Source organism: Anomalospiza imberbis, chromosome 7 (genome assembly GCF_031753505.1).
Source record: "Anomalospiza imberbis isolate Cuckoo-Finch-1a 21T00152 chromosome 7, ASM3175350v1, whole genome shotgun sequence".
Lineage (NCBI taxonomy): Eukaryota > Metazoa > Chordata > Aves > Passeriformes > Viduidae > Anomalospiza > Anomalospiza imberbis.
In genome coordinates, this window is record NC_089687.1 from 25729369 (window position 1) to 25755137 (window position 25769).

The 25769-nt window shown below is 40.2% G+C and overlaps 1 protein-coding gene across 6 annotated transcripts in view; it reads left to right on the forward strand.

Annotated features, from left to right (window-relative positions):
• Positions 1 to 25769, forward strand: part of PARD3B (par-3 family cell polarity regulator beta) — a 533875-nt gene that overhangs the window by 502065 nt on the left and 6041 nt on the right. For all 6 annotated transcript variants that reach the window (XM_068196079.1, XM_068196075.1, XM_068196077.1 and 3 more), the window contains one exon: positions 3606 to 3685. In XM_068196079.1, coding sequence (XP_068052180.1) covers positions 3606 to 3685 — 80 coding nt within the window. The remainder of the gene's footprint in view (positions 1 to 3605; positions 3686 to 25769) is intronic.

Here is a 25769-nt window from a genome sequence, read left to right on the forward strand (position 1 = left end):
ACACTTCTACCAGCGTGGTTCTTCTGCTGGGAACTGGCAGGGGTTTAGTTAAGGATGCAGAGGTGTCACAGGATGTTTTCTGGAGATACCTTTCTATCACAGAAATCTTGTTAGCTAGTGAAAATTATTGTTTCTAAAAAGAGAGACTTAAACAACAGAAACATTAACTAGCCATGTGTAAAAAACACCTCTCTGGCACACAGAAAATCCTGACCATGAAGGCATTGAGTTATATGGAGACAGTGTCTTGCCAGTTTTTCTGCTATCTTGTCTCTGAGTGTGGCCACTGCTGTGACTGGGATTCCCAAAGGGACAATTAGGAGAACAGCCTGCTGGTACAGAGGTTCTGCTCTCCCATTCAGCTCTCAGGTCTTGCCTTTCTTCCACCTGCCAAAGGCTTTACTGTCTCCTGTTACCTGGATGTTAGTTGGTTTGATTCATATTAGTATCTGGTTTATTAGCTTTACATTCCACAAAGGCCTTGGCCATGCCAGTACTTTGCAACACTTACAGTTCATGAATTGTTTGCTGTTGTTTTTTGATAAAGATAGTGTTTTCTTTCCTCGATTTAAATGCGCTGCTCTTTTAATTGCACTGATAGGATGATGGCTGTTTCTGTGTTTATCTCTGCCCATTATTTTTGCATATTCATGTTTTGCTTGTTAGTTGAGGCCGCTCTTAAGAGATGAACTGTTCATAATGATGCCACTTATTTTAGTTGATGTTGTTAATATAAACCCTAAAAATACAGGAGCACATTTTGGATCATTTTTTCTGTTGTGCATTACCATACATTTGTGAAATGTGTATTTCACCTGCTGTTGTGTTCTCTATTGATTAAAGTATTGGTCTCCTAAGCTCTTCCAGCTGCATCTGTAGGGACTCAACTGAGCATTGCACCTTCTGTCAGCTCCCTTGCTGGTCACCTCGTGGTCACCACCCATTTGGCTTTGACAGGACTTCCAGGTTTTAATCCTGTTTTATTAAGATTATTACTGTTTCTTCACCTAAATATGTTGTGATAATTAACTGTGTTAAAACTTCCACACCTAGTCTGAGGGCCAGCTGCATATGTCCTGTTTTAGGAAAGGAGGAGAACTTGAAATATTTTGATCTTACTAATTAGTACATTTCACACCGATTTTTAGTTTAGTTTGTTGTAGAAGGCAGCAAAGGAACCCTTTGCTTTGACTCTTTCTGAAACATAAATAACTTCTACTAAGGAGGTGTTTCTATTTTCACAATTTCTCTTTTCATCAGGGTAGTTTTTTATTCCAGGCACCATTTTGGCACTCCAGGCTGAGTGATGATACACTTTTACTGTCGCATGGACAGATGGAGAAGGAAAATCAGAAGGAATGGCTGAGCCTTTAATTAGCTGTGCAGAGCCAGAGCATGCTTTTCCAGTGCATTGGGGGTTTTATATAGGGTGTGGAGACTCAGCCGCTCGATGGATCCAAATTAGCAAAATTGTGTATCTGCCACCAGGGTGTTTCTATGGTAACTGTCTCTCAAATCATATATACAAACAGACCTGGCAGGGGCTATTGCCTTCTATTTGGTCTGCAGGAAATCATCAAAAAAGGAGTGTTTTCAGGCTGAAAAAAGGCCTTGTGATGTAAATATTTTTTTACTTTTGGTGGTTAGTATAAGTTTTGGGATTACTGCTTGATGCTGGCACAATTCTGAGTGTTTGTGTTTTTTCATGTTGCCTGGCTGCTGTTACTCCCTTTAGGTGTGAGTGTGCAGGAAACTCACACCACTACCAGACTCATGCACGTAATTAATAACCTATCTACAGCTGCACAGGTAGACAATATAAAACTACATGTTTTTATGGTGAGAGACCAGATTATACATTTGTTTATTTTCCCCTCGTTCATCTTCATAAAATGGGAGAAATCGGGAGGGTCTTCTCTTGCTAGTGTACTTGGGAACTTAAGGGAAATTATGAACCTGATGAAATTAGTAGTGTAAAAACAGCCAAAGTGACTGTGACTCTTCACCTAAGTGACTCTATAAAGTCTCTCTGCATGTTACTTTTTCTGGTGGAAAAAATGAATGAATGATCCCTTTAGCCTACTGCCCTCTTTTTGAAATGTAGGGCAATTATTGTTATTTTTTGTTCATCCAAAGTCAGGTGCTGCTAAAGCATGGGTCATTTCAAATCAGAGGTTTTTTTTTCCTTGTGGCAAACAGTTCTGTGAGGATGCCTTTCTGTTTTGAATGAGATAAAGGAAGCTTGCAAGAGGCCTGTATAAATAATTTTTTTCATTTACAAGTATCGTGGATGTTTGATGAGTGCCAAGGTACATAACAAAATTTGTCTGGAATAATTTCTAAGCCTGCCTAATAGCTCCAAATGATACTGCCTCTCTTTGCATAGGACTTGGTTTATGTAATGTACACAGAAATGCTTTGTAAAGGTGGATAACACTTAATACACCTGAACGCACAACTTTTCTCATTTCAGTGGTTTATACATCTGTTCAGTGAAAGTGTTGTTTTGTGCATAAATTACAGGACTGACAGAAATGTACTTTAACCTGTAGAATGCAAAAAACATGTTAATTTTTGTTTTCTCTTTTTTCTAATCGGGCATTTGCCAAAAGCTTGATGTGATTTATTACCTTCTTTTTAATGAATTGTTAAAAATGTTTGAAAAGGCATTAAATCTTCCTTTCTGCTATTAATCTGTGAAAGGGGAAGGGGATTTTAAATGGCCTCTTAGTATATTGCTTTAGAAAACTGCTGATTCTAGCAGCACCGGAATAGGAATACATACTAATGCAGGAAACACTGAAGGCAGTCAGAGCCTCCTCCATTTATGGAAGAAAAGACTAATAGCTCCATTTTAACAAGGCTCTTAACACTTTGGGCCATCAGCAGGCATTGAGTGAAACTGGGAGAGCTCCTGTGCGCTAAAAGCATTGAAGTTCACCGTTTGGTACCGGTTGGAGCCTTCCTGATAGAATTGTGCTCCCCAGCCAATGCCGGTTGCCATCTTGAACACAAACCAAGTAGTGCTGGCGTTTTGACTGAGTGCACTAACACTGCACTTTTGAAATGGCACCAGAGCATCATAAATGCACTTAACTCCCAGCTGGATACTTAGCTTTGCAGTGGCATTAGGGAAAGTTTCTGGATTCGTGTTAAGAATGAAAGAAAACCTGTTTGTATCGTATTTTATACTTAAACAAACAAGCTAGTGGAGGGGAAAAAAGCAGACTTGGTACTAAGATGTTAGCTTTGATTCAGGTAGTTATGCCACTGTAATCAGAAGGGGTGTACTTAGTTAGATGATGTCCTCTTGTTACTGAATTCCAGGAGAAAGGCCAGAGAGAGAATATCCCAGCTAGTAGGCAGATGAGGGAAAGGTGCTGAAGATTGTACCTGCTCTAAACACTTCTTTGATACAGAAGCCTTTCTTGTTAGCAGTGATAAGATTATGTATGGGATTTGAAGCTTCTTTGAGCCCCTGCCTTTCTTTTGTTGATTTTGGCATGTTGCAGCATCATGTGTTCTCTGCTTATCGTTTTGAGATGCATTGTTAGTAGCTGGGCTGCATAATTGATCTTCATCTCTAATTACTCTTCTCTCCACAGGTGCCTGGAAAAGGTCCAGATGGAAGCTCCTACAATCTTCACTTTGAGGGGGTGGAAAGGCAGTATGCGTCCTTACCCAGGTACAGCACCAAGCCTCCTTCCAATGGGGAGGGAAGGCAGCTCACAGCTGATGTCTGGCTCTAACATGAGAGATTATTCTGCACTTTTGTCTTGTCACCTTTTGCTGCTGATTTACTGCCATTTTATACCTGTACTATTAATTTGGACTTTTGAATTTTTAAAAAACAGGTCTCTCGTTGAACACATCATCAAGAGTCATGATCCACAGGTAGAGAGCATGACATTGAGGGAGCTGGCTCCGCAAGAGTTATAACAGGTCGTAGCAGGGCATAAATGACTGAGTTTGTAATGATATAATCCCAGCTGGCATTGACAGAACGTTGCTGTGGAAAGCTTCCACTACAGCAGCCACAGCTACCAAAGTCCCACTGTTGCTACAAGGGCTGTCTGACTGCAGTCTATTCCATGAGAACATCTCTGTGCTTTTACTGAGTGCTCTGGGAATGTGAGTGAATTCTCTGAGGGCTTTTTTTAATTTTTAATCCTTATCAACTGAATGAAGAGTAATTCTAGTCTGAAATCAGTGGGGCATAACAAAAAGGAAGCATTTCAGAGATTTCAGCCCCATTTCTATGGGAGTTCTAATAGCAGAGTGTAACACAAATCAAGCCAGAAAGGGGAGTGAGAGGATGCTAGAAGAGATAGTGGGAAGCAGGGAGAGGAAAACAAAAACAGAAAAATATTCCCCCTTTAGAATTAGAGGGCTTGGCAAGTCCTAAGAGGCATGGTCCAGTCCACTTCTTGGATCTACAGGCAGGCTGATTTGTAAAAGCAAAGCAAAAATAGGCATCTATAAACAATAACTTTTTTTTTGTTGTTGCGATGTAGTGCTGGCATTTAGGAAATTAGTGAATTGTTTCTTTTTGCTGCTTCTTGTTCTACTCAGCTATTTACATTCAAAGGTGAACACTGAAAGATTGATTGATAAATATGTAATGCTGTGTACAATTCCAGATGAAAATACAAAGAATATTTTACTTTTGCTAACCAGAATATAAAGACTGTCTCACAAGGCGCTGTTGGATGTCTGTAAGCATTTTTAATGTATGTGATTTCTAAACCAAAGGATGTGTCTGCAGTTTACTTCCTGCCTTCAAATTATATTTGTCAGCCATTTTTTCTTGGAGATTCATCCTGTGCAGTAACTGGCTTTTCTGACAGAGGCCTGCTTTCCAACAGTGTGCCTTGCATGTATTTCCTGGGTGACTGTGGATATTTAACCTTCTGGGTAAATAGCCATCTTTACAGTCCTCTAACACTCATGTTTCCCTGTCATATTTCTAGCAGTGATTTTTGCATGTTATTTAGGTGTATTTTAATTTTGCACACTCCTTTTTTGTTAATTTTGAACTTCCATTTTGTTGAGTACTTCCTTGTGGATTACAAGAAAGTAAATTCATAATTGGTGCCCACTGTAACTCTCTACAGCAATTTTTATATTTGTATATCATGTCTTCTTTTATTCATTTTCCCTTTAAGAAAATTAACCATATTTTTTCAAGTGTTGTAAACTGAAAATTTCCAAGTGAAGTAACTTCCATAAGCCAGAATTGTTTTGATTTCCCCAGTATTCCTTTCAAGGGAGAATGACCAGAAGTGAGCACTACAGTGCAGATGTAGACATGCCCTTGCTTTGTGTAGTAAGCGTTCCCTGTATCCCTTCTGTCCTGTTCCTTTCTAAACTGCTGCATCCTCAGCATGTTCCCTAGGTGTATATACTGCTCATCTCTACAACCTGTGTTTTTGTGGGGTTTGGTTGGTTGGTTTTTTTGGTGGTTTTTTTTTTTTTTTTTTTAATAGATTTATCTGAATAAGATCATAAATTTTACAGTGTTGTTCCCCAAACCTCCATTTAACTTGCTGGAGACACAACTCTCCCACTCTTAGAACAAGTTAGAGTATTTAACTGGTGAGAACTCTTCATTTAGAAGAAGTCATCCAAATATTCCCTAAGCTTTTGAAGATCACTGTGAAAGCGTCCTGTCTCTCTGTGCCTAAGGAGATTATGCTGGAGAGTGAGAAGACCTGCACTTCAGCGGGGCTGTTTGTGCTTCCCAACCCAAACACTTCCACTGCTGCACACAAGCCAAGCTGAGTCTCCAGAGGATTTCCACCCTGGCAGGAGCAGAGCTTTGGGATATCATACATCCTTGGGTGTGCCTACAATTCAGGAATCAGCTGCTGCTTTTTATACTTCAGTTTTGTAAGTTTTGCAGTTTCATGTTACTGCAGTAATTAAGCCCTGGCAGTCACAAATGACTAGATTGTACAGTGAAGTCTAAATCCAGATGAAGGGAATGCAGTCTCATTGCCAGCCACTAATGGAAATGAGTGATTTCTTTTGTTCTCATGGCTGACTGCCCAGGAGTATAGAGGAATGCAGGTAAAAACCACCCATTTGCCAACCAATTCTCAGCAGTGGAGGATCCATGAAAACTACTGAAATGGGCAGCATTATTAAAAAAAAATTAACAGAAAGAAACAGGAATTAAGAAAGAAATGAAGAGGTAGTATTTCCTCAAAAGAGTAGCTTTCTTCTCTTGAGCATTTTAGTATTAGTTCACAGTTTCCTGCCCTTGGGTTTATTCCCCTTCTTTTGTGCTGTCCTCACTGTGGTGAGGCCACTGAGCCACATTGGTACGGATGCCATATGGAGCAGTCTGCATACTTAGCCATTTAAGCCCAGTTTAATAAGAGATACTTACAGAGGCTTCAGAAGAGGGTTGTAGATGCTGGGAAACAAATTCCTGTTGCAATATTACGTTGAGTCCAGGAGGATATGACCTTTGCTTGCCGCTCTGGTGTGGCACACACAAGGAAGGAAAGGAAAGCACTTGGACTGCAGCCAGTTTCACAGGATGAGGAGGGGATCTGTGCTGTGTCAAGAGTAGCTGGCACCTACACAGTGAAGCTATTCTGCTCACCTGAAAGCCACCAGGACTCATGCCAGTGTGTGAGGGCATGGACAAATTAAGTAAGAGAGCTTTGGTCTTCCTCCCCCCTGGACAAGAAGGAGGAATGTTCACCTAGCAAAATCTTTATCAGTGTTTGATGCCCCTAAGACACTGTCCCATTCCTTTGCAAAGGTGTGCATCCTGCATGAAGTCAGATCTGAACATACCTGCTGCTGGCTTGAAAAATTCTAAGCTTTGAAGCATCATTGTGGCTTTGCCTTTTTTTTTCTGTTTTTCTCTGAAGCTGTTAATTTAAGTCTAGATATTATGGGCCAAATTCATGTGCTACAAGTCTGTATTAACAGTATTTGAGGAATTCAGCTGTCAAGTGTGCTTGCCTTTTCAGTAGGTGCAGCAGCAAATTACTGTCTCAGTCTCACTGAAGTCAGTGATGTCCTTTTTTCCTTTGAGTGGAAGATCTGCTCCTGTGTAAGGTTACATGTTTAATTAAAAGGGGAAACAGGAGGCAGTAGCCTTTGGAAAAAGGCTTTCTGTCTGACTGGTCTAAGGAGTGGTGAGCTGAGCTACATAGTTAAGTTTCTGTGTAAAATAATGCCAGCCTGTAGGCTTACTTTGGAAATGTCTACAGAAGCAAACATCTGAATTAAATGATAAGTGGCTGTGGCAGTAGAGTGGCAGGTCTTCATCTCTCACTGCATTGTGCTGTTCTGTCTGCAGAAAAGCAGCAAAGTGGGAGAGACAGAAATAGGAGGCTTTGCAAGAGAGATACAGTTCTTTGCACTTAATACTTATGTGTTGCCCTGAGGCTACTGCTAAGTAGTGCTGAGTAGTAGTGTTAAGCAATGTTAAATCCTCCTGTTTAGGAGGAGAATCGCATGATTCTTACTTCTTCTTTTGGGAAGAAGAGCAGGGCAAGGTTGTGGGAGCCAGAAAAACATTTGTATCTTTTAAACTATTTTTAATGCATACTTTCTTGGTGTAATTCAGAATATTTTCCTGATGGAGCTATGGAGCAGATATGAAGCTGAAGCTGCTCTGTTTGTTCATAGTTCTATTTTTGAGCTTGCTTTTATGGAAGTCTGTCTTAATGTAAATCACAGTCTTGCTAATGGCAGCCTTGTTTGGAAGCCTCGTGTTCAAGGACACGTTCTTTTCTGTGGTGGTGGAAAAGCTGGCTGTGGCCAAAAGCAGACTGACAGACACTGGGACGGCACGCTGCTTGACAGGATGAGTGTGGATTAGAAAGCTCAGCCATCTTTCCAATAAGAAGCGCTGATTCCAATGGAAAAGTAGTACTTCAGACTTTCTCTGGAATTCTCGTATTATTGAAGAACACATTTATGTCAAGAAAAGAGGGGGAGCCAGAAAGGCTGTGAGAGCATTAGAAAGTAACTGCTAGCATGGAAAAATGAGTTCAGGCTTTGTAGGTGGGTTCAGCTGTATTGCTGTGGCTGGGACAAGACTGCTGAGCAAACTGGTAATTTGCTCACGAGTCTGTTTTAAATGTAACATGCATCCTGAAACTGAGAATCTTGGAAATGGATTAAGAAACCATCCTTGCCATACAGAAGCAGTGGGAAGTTTGCCCATGCTGGAAGCTTCTATTCAGGTTGACCATGCAACTTACATCATGTGAGAAATGGATTTGTAAATGATTCTCAAAATCTGACTGAAAGCTCTCTGAGAGCTTGAGACTCTGACTCTCTGAGAGTCTTGTACATTTGTATGCAAACTCTGAGATAAGCTGTGCTGATTTAGAAAGGCCATGGAATAGAGATTACATTGATGAGAGAGGGATTGAACTAGAAACAAGTTTCAAATTATGGCCTTGCAGAAAGACCAGATATTTTGGAGAATTAGAACTGTTAAAGATGCATTGTAGCAAGACCACGTGGGGTAAAATAATAGGTGATTGGTGTTAGAAGTATTAGCAGCATTGTGTGGCAAAAGTTAATAGGCCAAAAACCATTTATAAGGTATGGTAACCAGGAAATAGTTTGGCTTCTGATAGAATGGCGTTGAGTTTTGCATCTCTTATGTCTCACCCTTCTACTACAAGACTGATAATGGAATAAAATCTTTTAAAGCGCCTCTCAGTTGCCTCACCTCTGTAGAGCTGGGATTTTTCAACACACTTCTTAAAGCAGTTGCTGAAAGCAGCACACTCTCCATTTCTAGGTATGATGCCAGGACACTTTTGATCACCTTGCCTGAGCCCTCCAAGACTTCCTACACTTCTGCATCAAAGTAAATTTCAATTTTGATTCATCCCATTACTTTTGTAAATGTATTTACAGAAGCATCTAACCTGGAATTAGAATGTCACGTTGAGGAGAATTCATTACATTCTTTGGAGGTTAATAATTTTACTGCTTAAGAGATTATGCCTTTCTTTTTTCCCTAAGTCTGACATTACGCAATTTCAGTTTCTAGATACTATGGTAAATATTTTTTCTGCTAGATTTTAAGAGCCAAGCCTGCAAAATTCCTTCCTTTGAGTATTTCTGTGCAGAGATCATTTATGCTATGTTTTCACCTCCCTTTCAATAAAATAAATAGATTGAGCACCTAGGTATCACACTGTAGAGCAGGAAAACAGCATTGACTCAAGGGGCCAGAATACCCATGCAGTCAATTTAGGAGGTAGCCTCTAGAGGTGAGTCAAAAATATTTTGAGCCCTTCAAATCAAAAGTATTGGTAATATCTGTGTCGTGAACAGATAAGGTTCCTCTAACAGAAGAAATGGATTACTTAGCATGTTTCATTAGCTGCTTCTTGCACTTGAGTGTTCTTGCCTTTACTGAATTTATTTCAAAATGCAAGATTTCTGTAATTTAATTGAATCCTGAAAACATCATCAGAAAGTGACTTGACACAAATCACGAGAAAAAGTTAATTGTCTATTAAATAAGACTCATCATTCACCATTGTCTAGCAGAATCTGAAATTAATATACTGACATTACTTAAATATGTATATAGTGTATTCTCTTGGTTAACAAAAAAGAAATCACAGTTTTAGTGCAGACTATAATTAGCTGTAAATCAACTTGTCAGAGCATTCCCAGCCTCTGGGAATTGACTAGCCAAGGACCACATATGAAAAAGCAAGGTTTAAAATGAATTTTTTCAATTAAAATTCCCTACATGCTAGTTTAAATCACAAGTTTCTTAGGGTTTTTTTTTACTTGGAACCACTTTGATTTATTCTGTTCCATCACTTGTTGGGAAAAAATCTGTCCTCTTTCTTATCTTGTATACTTCATTTACGTTCCTCCTTGGCCTACAGCAGTTTGTTGCAGAGCATTGACCCGGCAGTGCAGTCATGCATGTGGCCATCAGCTGAGGCACGTCCTGCTTGGTGTTGCTGTTGACAAGTGCCGTGTGGTGGCACAGCGCTTCTCAGTGACAGTTGTTGCTCTGTCCCATCACACGGCTGCTGTTCTGCCAAGTTGTCTTCCAGACACCTTCTTGGTGCTTGGACACTCCTTGGAAACAGCTTGCCTCTGTTCTTCACTGTTCTCTCATCAGTTGACTTCATTGCATGGCTCTACTGAAACTGCGATTTCCTCTGTGTTTTATTGGCCCAACATGGTGCTCCATGGCAGGCAGAGAGTGACAGTGCTGATGCAGACTGCAGGGAATAAATACCATTGCTGCCTTGCAGCAGTGTTTAACTTGGAGCATTGTTCACCGGGCTAAAAAGAGCATCTGCACATACTCTCTTAGGAGGGGAGGCCAGGGGTACCAAAACTTTAATGGCAGTAAAATAATTTATCAACCCTGTCCAGAATCACCCACATCTTGGTCTGTCAGTGAAACCATGTTATTGGACATACATTACACAGCTACAAGGTGAGACTGTTAACTTCGGGTGTGTAATATAATACCCAATATTTTTAGTCATGCCCAGGATTTTCCCTCCAAAGGGGTGGAAACCAGTGAAGAGCAGGTAGATTGGAAAATACTGTGTAGTTCCAGGTGGCTGAATAAAGTCTGTATCTTCCTCATTTTTTATACTGATTAAAATAAGAGGAGATGGTCAAGAGGAATATTTGAGAACCAATTGTAAATGGTCCTTTTTAATTTTTGACATAAATAATATTTTTTAATATTCCCTTGGCATAACTTCAAAACTAAGAGGACTTGATAATTTGGTGTCTTAAACAGGATTGGAAATAAGTAGGGTACAAAAATGAATGGCCTAACTAACTTCATCACCCTAGTTATGTGAAATATAAATAATATTCAAACAGTATATTCTCCAGTATACTTGATTATTAACTTTCTCCTCTGTTTTAATCATCTAAAGTGATATCAGTAATTCAGGGATATTTTTTAATATGATTTTTATCTTGACAGCTGTGCTTTTATTGAAAATGCAGCAAAATCTTGTCTGTCTGTATCTTCCAATATGGTGGTCTCATAATAAATGAAATATATATATGGTTTTAGTTGGATTTTAAGTGCTGGCAGGTGAATATAGAATCAGTTTTAATGGAAATACTGGTCAAGGACCTCCAAGAAACATTGCAATAAACCAGCCAAGATGAAATACAGCCAAAAAAAAAAAAAAAGATCATTCTTATATGTTAGAGCCCAAGCTTGGGAACCAAGCTTATGTGCTCATTAAAAGATTAGCTTAAATCCAATTTCAAACAGTTTTAGTATTTAGCAAACTAACTTTTCTTAACTCTGGAAGATACTAAAACTGATAGCTATAAAAACTACCCAGGCTCTAGGAGGTGTCAGGGAAATCATTGCACTTCAAGGCCAGAGCCCAAATCTATAGCAGGACAGCAGATTTGTGACACATACATGCAGCAGAGAGCTGGAAGTGCTCTGTTGCAACTTCTGTTCCACCTCAGTTTCAATCCCTCTGCTCAGGAGTGCCATGGCACCTAATATCACCTCAGTGCCATATGTGAAGTGTGAAGACTTTATTTCATATATGATGTCAAAATACATTTGTCCAAAAATGTGCAGAGTTCATAAATAACCTGTATATGCGCCTTCTACAGGGAGAATCTCAGGCATTAAAAGCAGAGCAGGTAGGAAAAATGTCAGTGTACTACAGACCTTTCAAAAAATAGTCTTGTGTCTTTAAAGACTTGACTGAAAGGAGGAAAGAAATTTGTAAACAGGATCACAATTTCAGAAATCTCTGTGGTGAATAGAAAAGGAAGGAGATTTAGTTGTAAAACATACCTCCAGCTTTCTAATAAAATAGAAATATCACTTGAAATGAACATGATGCCTCCATCCAAGCCAAATTAAGTCTAAATAATGAAAAAGTATACTTTAGAAAGTCAGAAAGGTCAAGGTTCGTGACATCAAATCATGGATTGCAGCTGGCAGGCCACCTCTATAATTTCCATGGGAATAACTAAAGAAAATTGACTAAAGAAAATGTCTGTAATAACTGGGACATAGCTTGAAAAAAAAACACTAAAAGCCAGATGTCTCAGAAGAATACTTAAGAAGTGTAGAAGGAGGCAGACAGGGATGGGGTTTGTCAATTTTCCTAATAAGTCAGTCAACTCCTCATAGCAAAAAGCCAGTTAATGCAATATGGAATAGTTTAAAAGTCAATTAATATTTTGAAACTAAGCAGCCAGCCTTTTTGCAAGGAGATACTATGCCGACTAAATAAAAATACTTTCAAGTGTCACATTTACGGAAAACATGGATGTGGTATGAATTTTAGTGTATAATCAGGCATAAGGACCTCCCACTCAAACTAAGGGCACCAAATTCAGCTTAAAAATATGAGAGATGGAGGAAAATATTGCATTTGAACAAAAGGGCGTGAATTAATATTATAAAATTTAATGAAGTCTTGGAGACATTGCCTCAGAAAAGAAAGCTGTATTAACTATGCCTCCAGTGAGTAAAAGAACAAAACAAATGTTAGGGAACAAAATATTAATGAAAGAAAAAAGTGTCAGTACAAAATGGTTAGGCTGAGATGAAGGATCTGTGGAAAAAAGATAAGTGAATGCAAATTAGAAAGAAGATTAAATTAAAAACCAAAAGCATATATCCCATAGAATGCATCGAGTGATGTGCTGAGTGAAACCTGGGGAATAAATGTGTGATCCAAAATGCAAATACATCCATTGCATTGTTAAGATGGATATTGAAATGGCTCAGGAGACCAGCAGACTGGGAAGCTCGGCTGGCTGCTTTGTAGGTACGGATATTTGGAATAAAAATGTTGCTGCTTATGCTGCGTTGTAATTCAGAACTCATCAAAAAGTGTGGGCTCTAGGCTGCAAAGGTGAGAAAGAGCATTGCAAAATGAGACAACTCTGCTGCTGCAGTTCTTGGCTTCAGCTTTCCCTTGATAAACATATCTGGAGGTGCAGCTGAAAGATGGCTGTCAGCAAACATGCTTTAAAAACACCTAACAAAGGAAAAATGTAGGAAGCCAACAGTATCAGGTGTAAATATGTATTATTTTTGAGGATGTTGGACTAGGAATTTTTGAGCAAGCTTCCTGCAGCTCTCATTTTTGTGTGTGAACCTCCTGTACATTGTGTCATGGCTCAACTGTGTTCCTGTGAGCAAATGGCAGCTTTGCAGTGGCATCCTTGGCTCAGAGGCAGACCGCAGTTAGTTCTCCATGCTAGTTCTTAATTCCTTTGTCTCCATCCAGTCTTTGCTTTGCAAAGCAGACTCGGACAAAAGAAGAAGAAAATAAAAAAGAACAACCAGGAAAAAGCCCACACCAAAATCACAGCCCTACATGATGTTGTGTTGTCACAATGGCAAGTTTCAAGCTTCTAATAGCAAGCCATTTAAAGAGATTCAGTTACAGGTATTCTTATGTACGTGTTTAGGAAAGAGGAAAGATTATGATGACGAAGTAGGAAAGTGAATTGTATTGGACAGTCTTAATTGCATGCTGCAGGGTAATGACAAGCTGTGAAATCCTAAGACCTCAAATCTAGTTCTGTGCTCTTTTACAAACATGTAGGGGACAGAGTCGTGAGCACTCCGTGTGCCACCCACTGAGAAATGAGAAGCAGGGTGGGGGAGATGTGAGGAGTGCAGAAACACAAGGGCAGCGCACTAAGCAGACCTGCCGCTGTTTGTTATCCTTGCTGAAACCCTGCCTTGTGAGGAAAGAGCTTTTATATAAACTGGTGATTAAAGGAAAGAGGTATCTAATTTGGGATTAAGAGAGTTGCTGAAGAATTTAATAGTAAAAACAGTTGCTAGAGCAGCTGTTTCAACACAGCTCAGACAATTGGCAGCCAAACTGCTTCCATTTCATGAGTAGGTGACATGTTTAATTTCTCTGCACAGAAGTCTTAAACATATCAGGAGAAAAGGCTTCAATTTTAGAAGGTTTTGTCCAAATGTCTTTGCTCATATTCACCAAAGGCTTTTTTGTTGCTCTTCAAGTATGATGCTTTAGAAAGTCATGCTTTGGATGTGTTGATCCAGCTTGAGAACAGCCAGAAATTTACTACTAGAAGCTAGTATGAGCCTGGTCCAGAACCACTGCAATCTGTGGACGTGTTCCTAATGATTGCAGTCAGTTTATACTGAAATGCACCACTGTTGGAGCATATTCTTTGATTTCTTTGCTGTCTGGGTCAATCTGGTAGTAATTTGACAAACTCTGATTAGGTTACTTGTTGTTTTCCCCCAGAATTCTGCCCACCGGTCTTAGCAGTTTCTCTCTAGATTTTGGATATCCTAGTAAAATAATTATATTTTTCCTGCTCTATATGTTCTTCTTCAGCCCATCCAATCTTATCACAGATATAAGTGAAATAAAAGTAGTCCTTAAAAATGAATGTGATTCAAGGTTGTTGAAGAATTTCAAACATTCAGATCACTAGTGGTTATGGACCAGTAACTTTGTTAAGAGCAAGCATAGAGCTAAAACTCCTATTCTACCCTGTTAGAGAAGATCAATTCCTACTTTCTTAAGAATCTTTACCCTCATTTCCAGGCTTGGAAAAGATTGCATTGTTCTAGCATGTAATAGTTATGTAAATTAGCACTGATTTTGTCATTTACCACCTGTGCAAAATTTTCTACTGGAACAGTTCTTTCAAATATGGCATAAACAAAGTATAAGATGCATAGTGATACTGTTCATTTGTGGATGCTTACTTGGAAAAATCTGCATGAGCTATTGAGCATCTTTACCACAGGTAAGGATGTCATGGATATGCCAGAAACACAGCAGCAAAGCTTTGTAGTCATGTGGTTGGTCTTAAATAGCACATAGGCCACTAGTCAGACTTTCAGCAAGCTTTGTTTTGAAAATCTATTAAATACCATAATACATATACTAAAAACCACATCTTTAGGGTAATGGTAATGTCTTTGCTGTACTCAAAGTCTTTGTCTGCCAAATATAACTTAGGCTGGATATTGAGATATTGACACAACTTCTGCTGGCTTCTGCCTGGTATTGCTGTGGCCTCCACCGCTTCTGTCCTCTGTTCCGTGTGAGCAGATGGGATCCTGCAGCTGTTTGAATAAATATTAGTTTTAAAGAATTATGCTGCTCTGATTAACCATTCAATGAGGGGGGAAATGGCAGGGGAGAGAGCACCTAAGGAATCTCTCTACTACAAGCCTCTTGCCCAAAAGCATTCAATTCAATGTTTGAGCGGCGATGAGGTGAGGAGTTATATAAACGGGAAGCCGTTCCTCAAATCACTATCCTTTCTCTGCATAGAGTGTAATTGATAGCTTATGTGCTTGCAACAGCTGAAAAAATAGAGCAGAACATGCAAACACGACTACTGTATAACATATGTGGGAAGCAAGTGGAGGAGAGTGTTAACTTTAATAGAAAGTGAATTATCTGCCATTTTTGTTCCACCCCAGATGTAATTCAGCAAGGAGATTGGATCTGTGCACTAGATAATCTGAGACAGTGCCTTGGAAATTGGCAGATAGAGTTCCATCCAGAGGGCAGGAAATGTGTGAACAAAACCCAGCCCAGGTTATCAAGCAAAACCCCAAGCCAACAGGGGTCCTTGGATATTGAGTAGCTGGCACTTTACTTCATTTAAAGAAGAAAAATAGGCTTGTTTTACAGGTGAAAGGAGATGCTTTGAGAGCAGTCTGTTGTAGATCATGGCAAAATCTGGCAAGAAAAACCAATCTCAGGATGATTTCACAGTGAAAATTCATGTGACTGGATTTTTTCTTGGATCTAGGGGCTAGTTAGTGTGCTGCTATATATATGCCCATGTGTCACCAGGTTTTGGACCCTCATTTAGCGTTTTTGCTATGAGTTTTGGTTCAATCTGAGATCCTATGCTTTAAAGAAAAGGCATGTTTGTTTACTGAGAACTGAATTGTCTTCAGTATAGAAAGAATGTATTTTTAGAATCATGGTATGGCCACAGTTTCTCCCCTTGTTTTGCTTTTTTTAAGGAGATAATAGTGATACGCTCTTGAACTGAGCTCAACCAGCCAACACAATAGCAGGACAAAGCATGTAGGAAAAAGGATGCTGACAGTCCTTCCTCCAAAGATGCTCAAACAGCAAACACACTTTACAACTGTACATTCAGCGATTAAAGATTTCCAGAATCAGTTAAAAGCTTTGAGGATCCCAGTAGCTGTGCTCAGAAAACCCATGTGACTTCACTGTGTGTAGACTTCTGGTAGTCTTCTAATTAGCTTTGTAGGGGTCTCTGAAGGCATCTGGGTTTCTCACTGACTCGGGAATTAGGCTGAATTTAGGCTGCCTGAACATACCAGTGCTGGGTTTGAGCATTTTTGAGTGTTTCTGTATGGATTTCTTTGCCCCTCTGGAATGGCAGGCAGGAGCAGCGTGGTGGGATGGGCTGTGCTGCGGTACTGACTGCACCACGCCTTGTGGCAGAAAGCACAGAGTAGATCAGTTCAAAACAAAAGGGAATTAAAAAAAAAAAAAAAGGCAAATTCAATTAGTCCTTTGAAATTGAGTTGGGGTTTACAACTTGAATTTTTAGACCCAGATCCATCAGAGCACTTAAGCACCTGCTTTACCTTGAGTATAATTTTCTTTTCAATAGCAGTTATTTGCCTCACTATCAGAGAACTCCAGGAAACCTGGGCTTAAATGGACATTGTAAAGGATGAAGGAAGGATGGCAGACAGGCAGTGGTACTTGGAGAAATTTCTCTTTTTCACTCCCTACACCTTATGTGCTTTAAATAATGCCTCCTTAATGCAATCCTTTGTGTTACGTACCCTGTAAATAATGTCAGGAAAGGTTATTTAATGATAATTTGACTTTTTCTTTGAAAAGAGATGTTACTAATCTTAACCTGAAATCTCTTTAGTATTATTGAGGGGAATAACAACCTTAATGTCATTTTGGTTTGATTTCTTTGTATGAGGGGGTGGCAACTCTCCCTTCTCTCTCATCACCAAACATCTGAAACAAGCTCTGTTATTGCTGCAGTGGTACTTGGTCTTATAGAGATTTCATCAGAAACATTTCATTTTTAATGGACAATGAAAATGTTCAGCTGTCCATTATTACACTTCTTTGTACACAGTCTAAAAATATAAATGGAAATTATAATTACATCTGTAATTCTGGGTCCCAGCTGAAATCGCTTTAATCCCAACGTGAGGGGAAAAAAATCAATACAGAACCCTTAACTCTGGTCTTTTCCTCCTTAAATATTTAATTTTCAGTTGTACTAGTTTATACCAGAAGTTTTATAAGTTTTTCAAGGGACTTGAGTACACAGAGACGATTTTGCATCCTCAAAATGGTATTGCTACTTTGTGCTTTTCTGTTTTAGAAACTGTAATGACATTCTTGAGTAATGGGTTATATTGTAGCTGCTTGATATACTATGATGTTTCTCTCTTTTACTTTTTGATCATTAAAAAGAGGGACATTTGAAATGTTGCAAAGTTTTTTAAAAGAAAATCCTATTTTACTGGCAGTAGAATTACACATCTTTTTCTTTTTAAAGAGGAACCCACGTCAGCATTAAAAATTTAACATTGAGATTTGGAAAAGACATCTTTCTCAACTCACCACAAGCTCTCTCTACTCTATTGTGCTTTTTTCCTATGGGCTTCAAATAGTAGGTCTGTCAAGGTTAAATATTATCATGTTTGAGGGTTTTTGGTATCAACATCTGCAAGTACAGAAATGTCAAGTGTTTTGTGTTTCTGAAACCTTCATCTTTCTGCAAACCCAAGCTTAGACCAACAGTTGCTTTTGTTTTAGTTAGCATCTGAGGAGGGAGAGGTTCTTTTATGCTGGAAGACCTTTGCAAACTATTAATTGTCCACGAATTGCAGTTTCCTCTGAAACATCTGGTTCTGGTAAAAGTCCCAGACATGATGCTGCAGATTAGGGCACGCTCCGCTACATTGCCCCAGTTGCCACACTGTTAATAATCATGGATCTAACATCTACAGAGCAGAGGTGTGTTCTTCATCTTGGCAGAATGTCTCTGAACTGCATATATGTACCATTTTCTAGATTATGGACACTCAAAAAGTAAAACATACATTAGCAGCATTCTGGTCGGGCTTTTCTCTGAATACCTGAAACACACAACTGAAAAGGAATGTTTCCACTTGAAGTAAAGCATTTCAACAACCTACATTTAATGCCCAAGGTACAATTTATTTGCTGTCTAAGGCTGTCAAGCCTTAACTTCCTGATTTCATTCCAGGATACAGATGTTTCATTCTCTCCCTGCCCTCTCCTCCCCTTTCAGATACCATTCTATACAAAAGCCTAATCCAAAGACCATTGAAATGCTTCCATTGACATCCAGAGGCTTTGGCTGGGGCTGGATGAGTCTGGGGCACAAAGTTCTTCATTGCATCAAAGTTATTCCCTTTTCTCAGTCTGGTATCTAGGCAAAGCACAGATGTTTTTCCATCTTTACTTCCCCCTGCAAAGTATCTTGATGGGTTTTTATGAACTTGCCACTTCAAGTCTATCACACTACACAATCGGAAAGTACTTGGAGAGATATTATAGTAGTGACCTTTATTGTTCATTAGTGAATCAGCAGCCTAGCTTACTGTGGCTTTAAATGAGCTATATAAATTGGTTGTTATTTTCAATGATGATTCCCTTGATTTGAACATACTAGAGCAAAGATAATTGATTGATTCATTATGTAAAAGATTGTTTTAAGTTAGAGGATGGTTATATTTAATTTTTTTTCTCAGCCATACTGAGACATGCTGTCTAGAATCTTGGCCAGGTTCTTACCAGGTTCATATCCGGAAGCACTATTGCTTCTCTGTTTCTCACTGAAGGCACATAGCAGCCTTCCTGGGTGGGTGGGGATGTCTCTTTGATTGTGGTGCTGTTCCTTGTAATGTCAGCTCAAGCTGCTGCCAGCATCACGTCCTGCATGTAAGACTTTGCTGCACATCTTTGATACATGATGTATGTGTCCTTTCAAAATAAATTGAAGTCTATAACAGGTAGTGCTGTCCAAAGCCTCTGTCTGTCTAAATGCTGGCTTGCCCATACCATATATTCCAAGTGCTATGCTGTCATCTCTCTCAGGTATCACTAATTCCTAGCTATTGGCATTGCTTTTCCAAGGATGCAGTGTTTTGGTGTGTCTTTAGAGCATTTTTTTTCTTTCTTCAGCTGAGTGCTCCTCTTTCAGCTTCAGGATCCTGATGTCTTCTGTTCTAGATACATGACTAAGCTGATAGAACTGTTACAGCAGCCTGCACTTGCTCTCTCTAAAAGGTTGTTTTGCTCTAAGGTCTTTGCTGTTGCAAATTTTATCTTGTCGTCTGCCGTGCAGCACTGTGTGCAGATGGCACAGAAGTTTGTTTAGAAGCTACAAATCTCATTTATTGGAAGTGTTAAGGGGTTGCATGTAGATCAGGGTGGTTGCCCCAGTTCCCAAAGAGCAAAGGATGGGGGATGCATGTAGATCAGGGACATTGGTGGTTGCCCCAGTTCCCAAAGAGCAAAGGATGCTGCATGCCCAGGGACCATGCAAGTAAATCCTGCTGTGATTGCATGGTGCTGCCCCAGGCCAGGAATGCATGAAAGAAAACCACAGAGATCTGATGATGTCTCATGTCATTTGGGACACCTGGCTGGCACTTCCAGGGCTGGTGCTGCTGGCAAAGAAAGCAAAGAAGAGAACAGTTGCCAGGCCAGGAGGGGATAGTGGTAAAAAATGTGATGGGCTCCAGGAATCCAAGCCTAGGCCTTGCTGTAGGAGACAGAGAGGACAGTGGAGGCTGTGGCATCTTGTGCTGTTGTCCTGTCCACCCATCTTGTGGTCTAACATGATGACCTCCAACTTCCAGATTTGTTTAAGGAAATAATGTCCAGCAAATTAAGTAGGGAAGAACTGAGTTGAGGTATGTATGAAAGTCAGCAGTTACGTTGTTTTCATCTGGGAATGGAACATATTTGTGTATACCTATAGGCATTAAATCTAATACCATATACATGAGTAAAAACTCCACCTGTGCCCATGAAGCAGTTGGGAGTCGTATTGTGTGTTTCCTCCATGCTCAGTGGTTCAGGTCTCAAAGCAACCTCAGAGTAATGTATTTGGTAGTGGTGCCATGTGTGCGTGTCTCTTTCAAGCACAGCTGTTCTACAGGACATCTTGAGGGGGTGTTTGCAGATTCTCATCTATGCCTCACTTCTCCAGAATCTGCTTCTGCTCCCAGGATCTGGCGTTGCCAAACCCTTCTCATCTGAGCAAGTCAACAGCCTGTCCCAGGCTGCTGCCTAGGAGAATGGCAGGGCTTTGTAAATAAAGGAAACAATCGAATGATAAGTTCACACTTCAGCAGGCTGCTTAACAACCTGATAACAGTTAATTACATACAGTATTTTTAAATGCAGCAACAGGGAGATAACTCGTGCAGAGGTGGAGCACAGGCCCTTGGGCTTCACGACCAAAGGTTAACCTCTTACTACACATGCACATAAAGAGACTGGTGGCTGCAGCTCCGAATGTCACCAGTTCTGAACTTTTACTGGCCAGCAGTGACTCAGGGCCATGCACGTGAAGTGTCCTCAGCCGCAGGTAGCCTCAGTCCCAAAACTGAGGCTAGACAGTCCCAGTCTTGCTCTGAGAGCAACCTGTGAGCTGACAGGCAGAAAACGTCGGGTGGTAAGCCCAGGGCTGTCTCCAGCAGAGGCAACAGGTAGAGCGTGTCCAGTCGGGAGTCGCCGCGCTCCTGGCGTTGGTGTAACTGAAGGAGCTCTGCAGGAAGGAGCCAGCATAAACACAGCTGGAATGGGCGCTCACAGCCGGCTGCGAGTCACAGCAGCTGCGCTCAGCGCTACCGCTCCCTGGGCACCGGGTGGGACATTTCCGTCTGTCCCAGACCGGTGGGATTGAGGGTTTGACCCTTGTTATTTAAAGCACAATTTGGGACATCTGCTGTCAGAGCACCCGCAAAGTTCGTAGCTTAATGCAAGTCTAATTAACTGATTTGCCGATCCAAATCTGGAGATTTACACACTTCTGTAGAGGCAGCTGTAAAGTTATAACTTCAGCTGTTTATCATGCCCTGAGCCTTTAAATCTCAATTATGAAAGGTGGTGTTTAATGGCTAGCTGGAAAATGGGTGGTTACCAGAGTGTTAATGGAGTGCGGCAAGCCAGGAAATGTATAATCTAATGCCTGTATAGAAATGAAAGGTTCTAACAAAAGAAAATATTGGGGGGGAAGGATGTACTTACAGGCTGTGCTGTTTAGGAGAAAATCAGTACATGAGCAGTAGGGAAACAATGGGGACTGAAATACTGCCTGAAGAAAGAAATGAGAGCTGCTTGTTTTTAAAGTCCCTCTCACCCCCCCAAAACAGCCATCCTTCTTCTCTGGGTCTTGAGCTTTGCCTTTGTTACAAAGGGGGGAAAAAAAGAATGATATGTTGCAGTGAGTTTAACAGAATGTCTGGACCAGAAAGAAACAAAATGAAGGAAAAAAATAACCAGCTACATATTCCTTTTTTACTGAAGCATGGTTTTACTACCCAGTTTATTCCATTGGAGGCAGAATTGACAGCCATGCTTCATCATGGCAGTGGGAGAAAGTGCTGCAAGGAATGCCTTAATTTAAATGAGAAATGCTCTAAGAGGGGAAAAAAAAAAACCTAAAAGCTTGGTAATAACATTAATAACCACTTCTTACAGGTTTTTACTAGCCCACTAAAGATCAGACAGCATGTTAAGGTCCCAGTGGCTGAATAGTAAAGACCTGGGCCCAGGTTATTATTACTTAGGAAGATCCTTTTAATGATTTCTGTTATTAGTTGAAAATCATTTGAATAACACAGCTGAATGGTCACCGTGCTTTAAATTCATTTCGAATGAGAAATGAGAACAGGGTAGAATTTGGGTTTATGCATTTCTGAAAGCACTTCACAAAACCGGCGTGGATAGCAGTAGTGCTGGGAATGGGCAGGCAAAGGGCAAAGGTTTCCTTGCTGGGGAGGAGCTCTTCTGGATTGTGATCAATTCCTTCTGAAAAGCAATTTTAACTATGGCAACAGAGTTTCTTTTACATCAAATTAATAGCTCCTAAACCACCACATACTCCTTAATTTCTACTCTGATAGCCTTCAAAAAAGCAGAGAACTCCAGGAGGGGTTAGGATGAGGCAGAGGGATCCAGGTGGTATTTCTGGCTTTTGTGCTGCTGCTGCACTGAAGCCTGCATTGGGGTCTTGCCTCTGCATCTCACTCCCTTCTCCTAGATTGCCTACTCTTGAGGGAAGCAGCTGGCTGTTCTCAGGGCAGGGGCAGCGGGGTCCCCCTGTCTGTTGGGAGTTGCTACACGGTAAGACAGGGCAAGTATTACCATAGCACAGTTTTCACTTCAGCATCTTGCTCTAGTAGTGGTAGTACTTTTTTGTATTAGTTTGAATTTGCATTTAAATGCAAAATTCAACTGAAAAGCCTAAACAGTTGCTTGTCTTGCTGGCTTAAGAGACGTATGCCCTTTAAAAAGTTTTCTCCCCTCCAACATAACTTGGTCAGCATCTTCTCAGAAATGTGACTCAGAAGACCAAAGGCCAAGAACTCTTTTGGTCTATAGGAAGAGCTTTTGGTCTATAGGAAGAGCTTTTGGTCCCCATTGATCCGCAAAACAAAAGACCAAAGGGACCTTGAAATCTCAGCCAGGTCTCTCCCCAACAGAGCATGGGGGTTCGTGAGCAACAAGCATGACTGCTTAGCATTGAGAGTAGGTTACCAGTGCCCAGAGGTTAATGACTCACACAGCATTATGTTGTGTTGAATAATGAGGAACATCTGAAATGACACATGTTGTAATGACTCGCTACTTAAAGTAGCAATCTACTTAAGATCCCTTTAAGCTTGAGATCTCAGAATAGCAATGTCTTGTTCAATAGGTGCTACTTTATTTTATGCCTTCTGGTAGAAGAGATGTATCATGCCTGAGAGCATATGAACAAAACAAGTGAGGAATTGAGTAGGAAGGATTATTGCACTAGTTGTTTTGAATGCTTTTTAGGCATTTATAGAGCACCAGCTAGCACATTTCAGGTTTTGTTTTTGTTGATTCCAGGGTTTTAATCCTGGTTGTCACAGTTCCTACATTTGTAGGTTAGATTTAGGGAAGGAGAGAAAGAGGAGCTTTGCCTGCAGGATGAGATTATCAGAAACTGGTCTGAGATTTGCTGTGGAAAATAAAATAATGCTGGAGCAAATCAGCAACACTGTCTTATGGTTTCATTGCTGATGGGAGGGAGTTTAATTAAATGGCACTCTAAATTCTGATGTTAACCAATCTGTGACATAGTTTGCTCCATTAGGGATTGAGAACAATCTGTTTTCTTGCAGACAAAATAAGTTGTTAATGCTGTCATAAGAAGTCTTACCTAATCTTACAATAAAGTTTTAAACCTGTCAGACACTGCTTGCCTGTCTTACAGTTGTTTCTGCAGTCTGCTCCCCTGCATGGAAAGCTGGTATGTGACTAAATTGTACACTTGGTCTTAGATGTAAAAGCAAATGTGACACCTAAATGTCTCCAATTGCTGAAAATGGCCCAGGCAGCAGCTGGGGCCCAACACCTCTGTGATGTGGCCCTCTGCAAACAATAAAGGACTTAGTTCTCCAGCTGCTTTAAGACTGGATTTCAACTAGAGAAATATATGCACATCCCTGCACTTAGCTGCTGGGATTGTGGTGCTTTAACTGTTTGTTTCTAAATATTTTAAGCTGTAATACTGGAGAGAAAGAGAAACTGTGCATGTAAACTCTTACATTCAGGCCATTTAGCACCACTTTAGACTTTGCAAAAGTGTATGCAAGAGAAGAGAATCAAGCCTGCCTGCATTGCATCTGGCATGTATTGCTTGAATTTCAAACAAACTTATATGGACTCGTCCTTCTCCAAACCAAATAGGAATTCTTTTAAAAGGGAAGAGAGATTCTTCCACTCTTACACCCACCACTCACACACACACACACACACACACACATACACATGCCCCCACCTTGAAATGCAGGTCATTAAATGATCATTATTTTTATGGGTCTGCAAAGCCTGTAGAAGTCAAAGCTGTATAATATACATTGCAGAGTGTTCTGCTAATCCAGTCCGACCGCAGTCGTGCCTGGCCCAGGGAAGAGGGTCTGGTAACTGGAAACCTGACACTGAAGGAATTCCAAACACAGTCCTCAAACTAAAAACAGCTCTCTCTGCATGGCATGTGCTACATGAGAGCCAGGAATTGTATTCGTTTATGTTATCTGATTTTTCAGCCTTGTATTGTTGATAAAAGAACAGGAGAAGGAAGCACCTCCACCAGCTCAGTCCATAAATAAAGTGTGTATGGTGTGTTTGAGGTTAGTATGACATTGCTAGACATCTGCCTACTTCTGTGGGGTACAAGCCTCTCTCACAGACAACAGCCACTGAGCACTTCATTGTGCTGAAGATTCTTCCCAGCATTAAGATACCAAATTTGATTCCCAGTGAATTTTAAATGCAAACCCTTTATTTGGCTATGGGCAGTATTGATCTGAAAGGGCAAAGAATATTTATTATAGGATTATCTCACCTATTAAGATACAGAGACTCACCTTAATGCATCTCAGTGATTTCTTTGAAATCTGCAGTGATTTGAAATTTCATTAATTTATTTGTGCTATATGCATGTTGAATATTAAGCAACAGGAGTTCTTAGAGCTGCTGACTACAAACAGCATTGCAGTATCTTTAATACTTTATCTAGAGAGATAGGCACTCCATGATCTTTTCAGTTAATTGTTTTTAGTGTTTGTTGAGAAGAGCTTTATAAAGACACAGTGTAATGTATTTGATACTTCAAGATTGTTTGTCTGCATAATTTAATTCTTACATCAGCTTCTCTTTTCTTCTTTAAAAGTAGATCCTCCTGGCTGAGAAAAAACATCACACAATCACACCGCATACAGTGGAGTACTTCACTGAGAATTTGGACACAGATAGTCTTGTTGCTTTCTCCTGTTCTTTAATCACAGCCTGGCTGTCTGATGCCATCACACAGAGTCTCTGTATGTCTTGCTTAGACATGAAAGAGACTGCAGCCAAATGTGGGCTTTCCATTTGCTACTTAGTCTGTGGCTGTCTTTGAAGTTTATTTCAAGAAGTACTCTCTAGCAAAGTAAGAAGGCAGGTTTTCATGTGAGATTATATCCCTTGCAAAATATTCCCTCAGCAGCAAGGAGGAGATAGTGGTGTAAGAAGAGAGCATTCCCTTCCTTGCTTTTTACCAGGTACTAAGAGGATGACCTCTGTGACTTTCCCTATAGAACAGAGGGAAGGAAAAACCCTTTGTCACAATGAAATCCAAACCCCACATGTGATGGGGCACAGCACGAGCAGTTAGACCTTCATTTTGCTTTCCTTTTCTTTCAGATAGCCCAAGCATATGTCTCCAAGGATGTTAAAGGTGACCTGCAAATGGAGGTTATCAATGAAATGCAGTAAACCTGAAATGTAATTATGTTGTTTTTTTTATTAGTTTTTTGAAGCATCAGGTATTTTTGCCGGTCTACTCTGTAAGATATTCCACAGTTGAAGAATTACTAAAATGGAGGGTAAAAAAAAAAAAAAAAAAAAAAAGGAACTGCAGAAAGCTAGAAGTGTTTACTTAGGGCTTTTGAAACCTTCAGATACCTGTGACTAAATAATATTTTGGGTAAAAGAAGT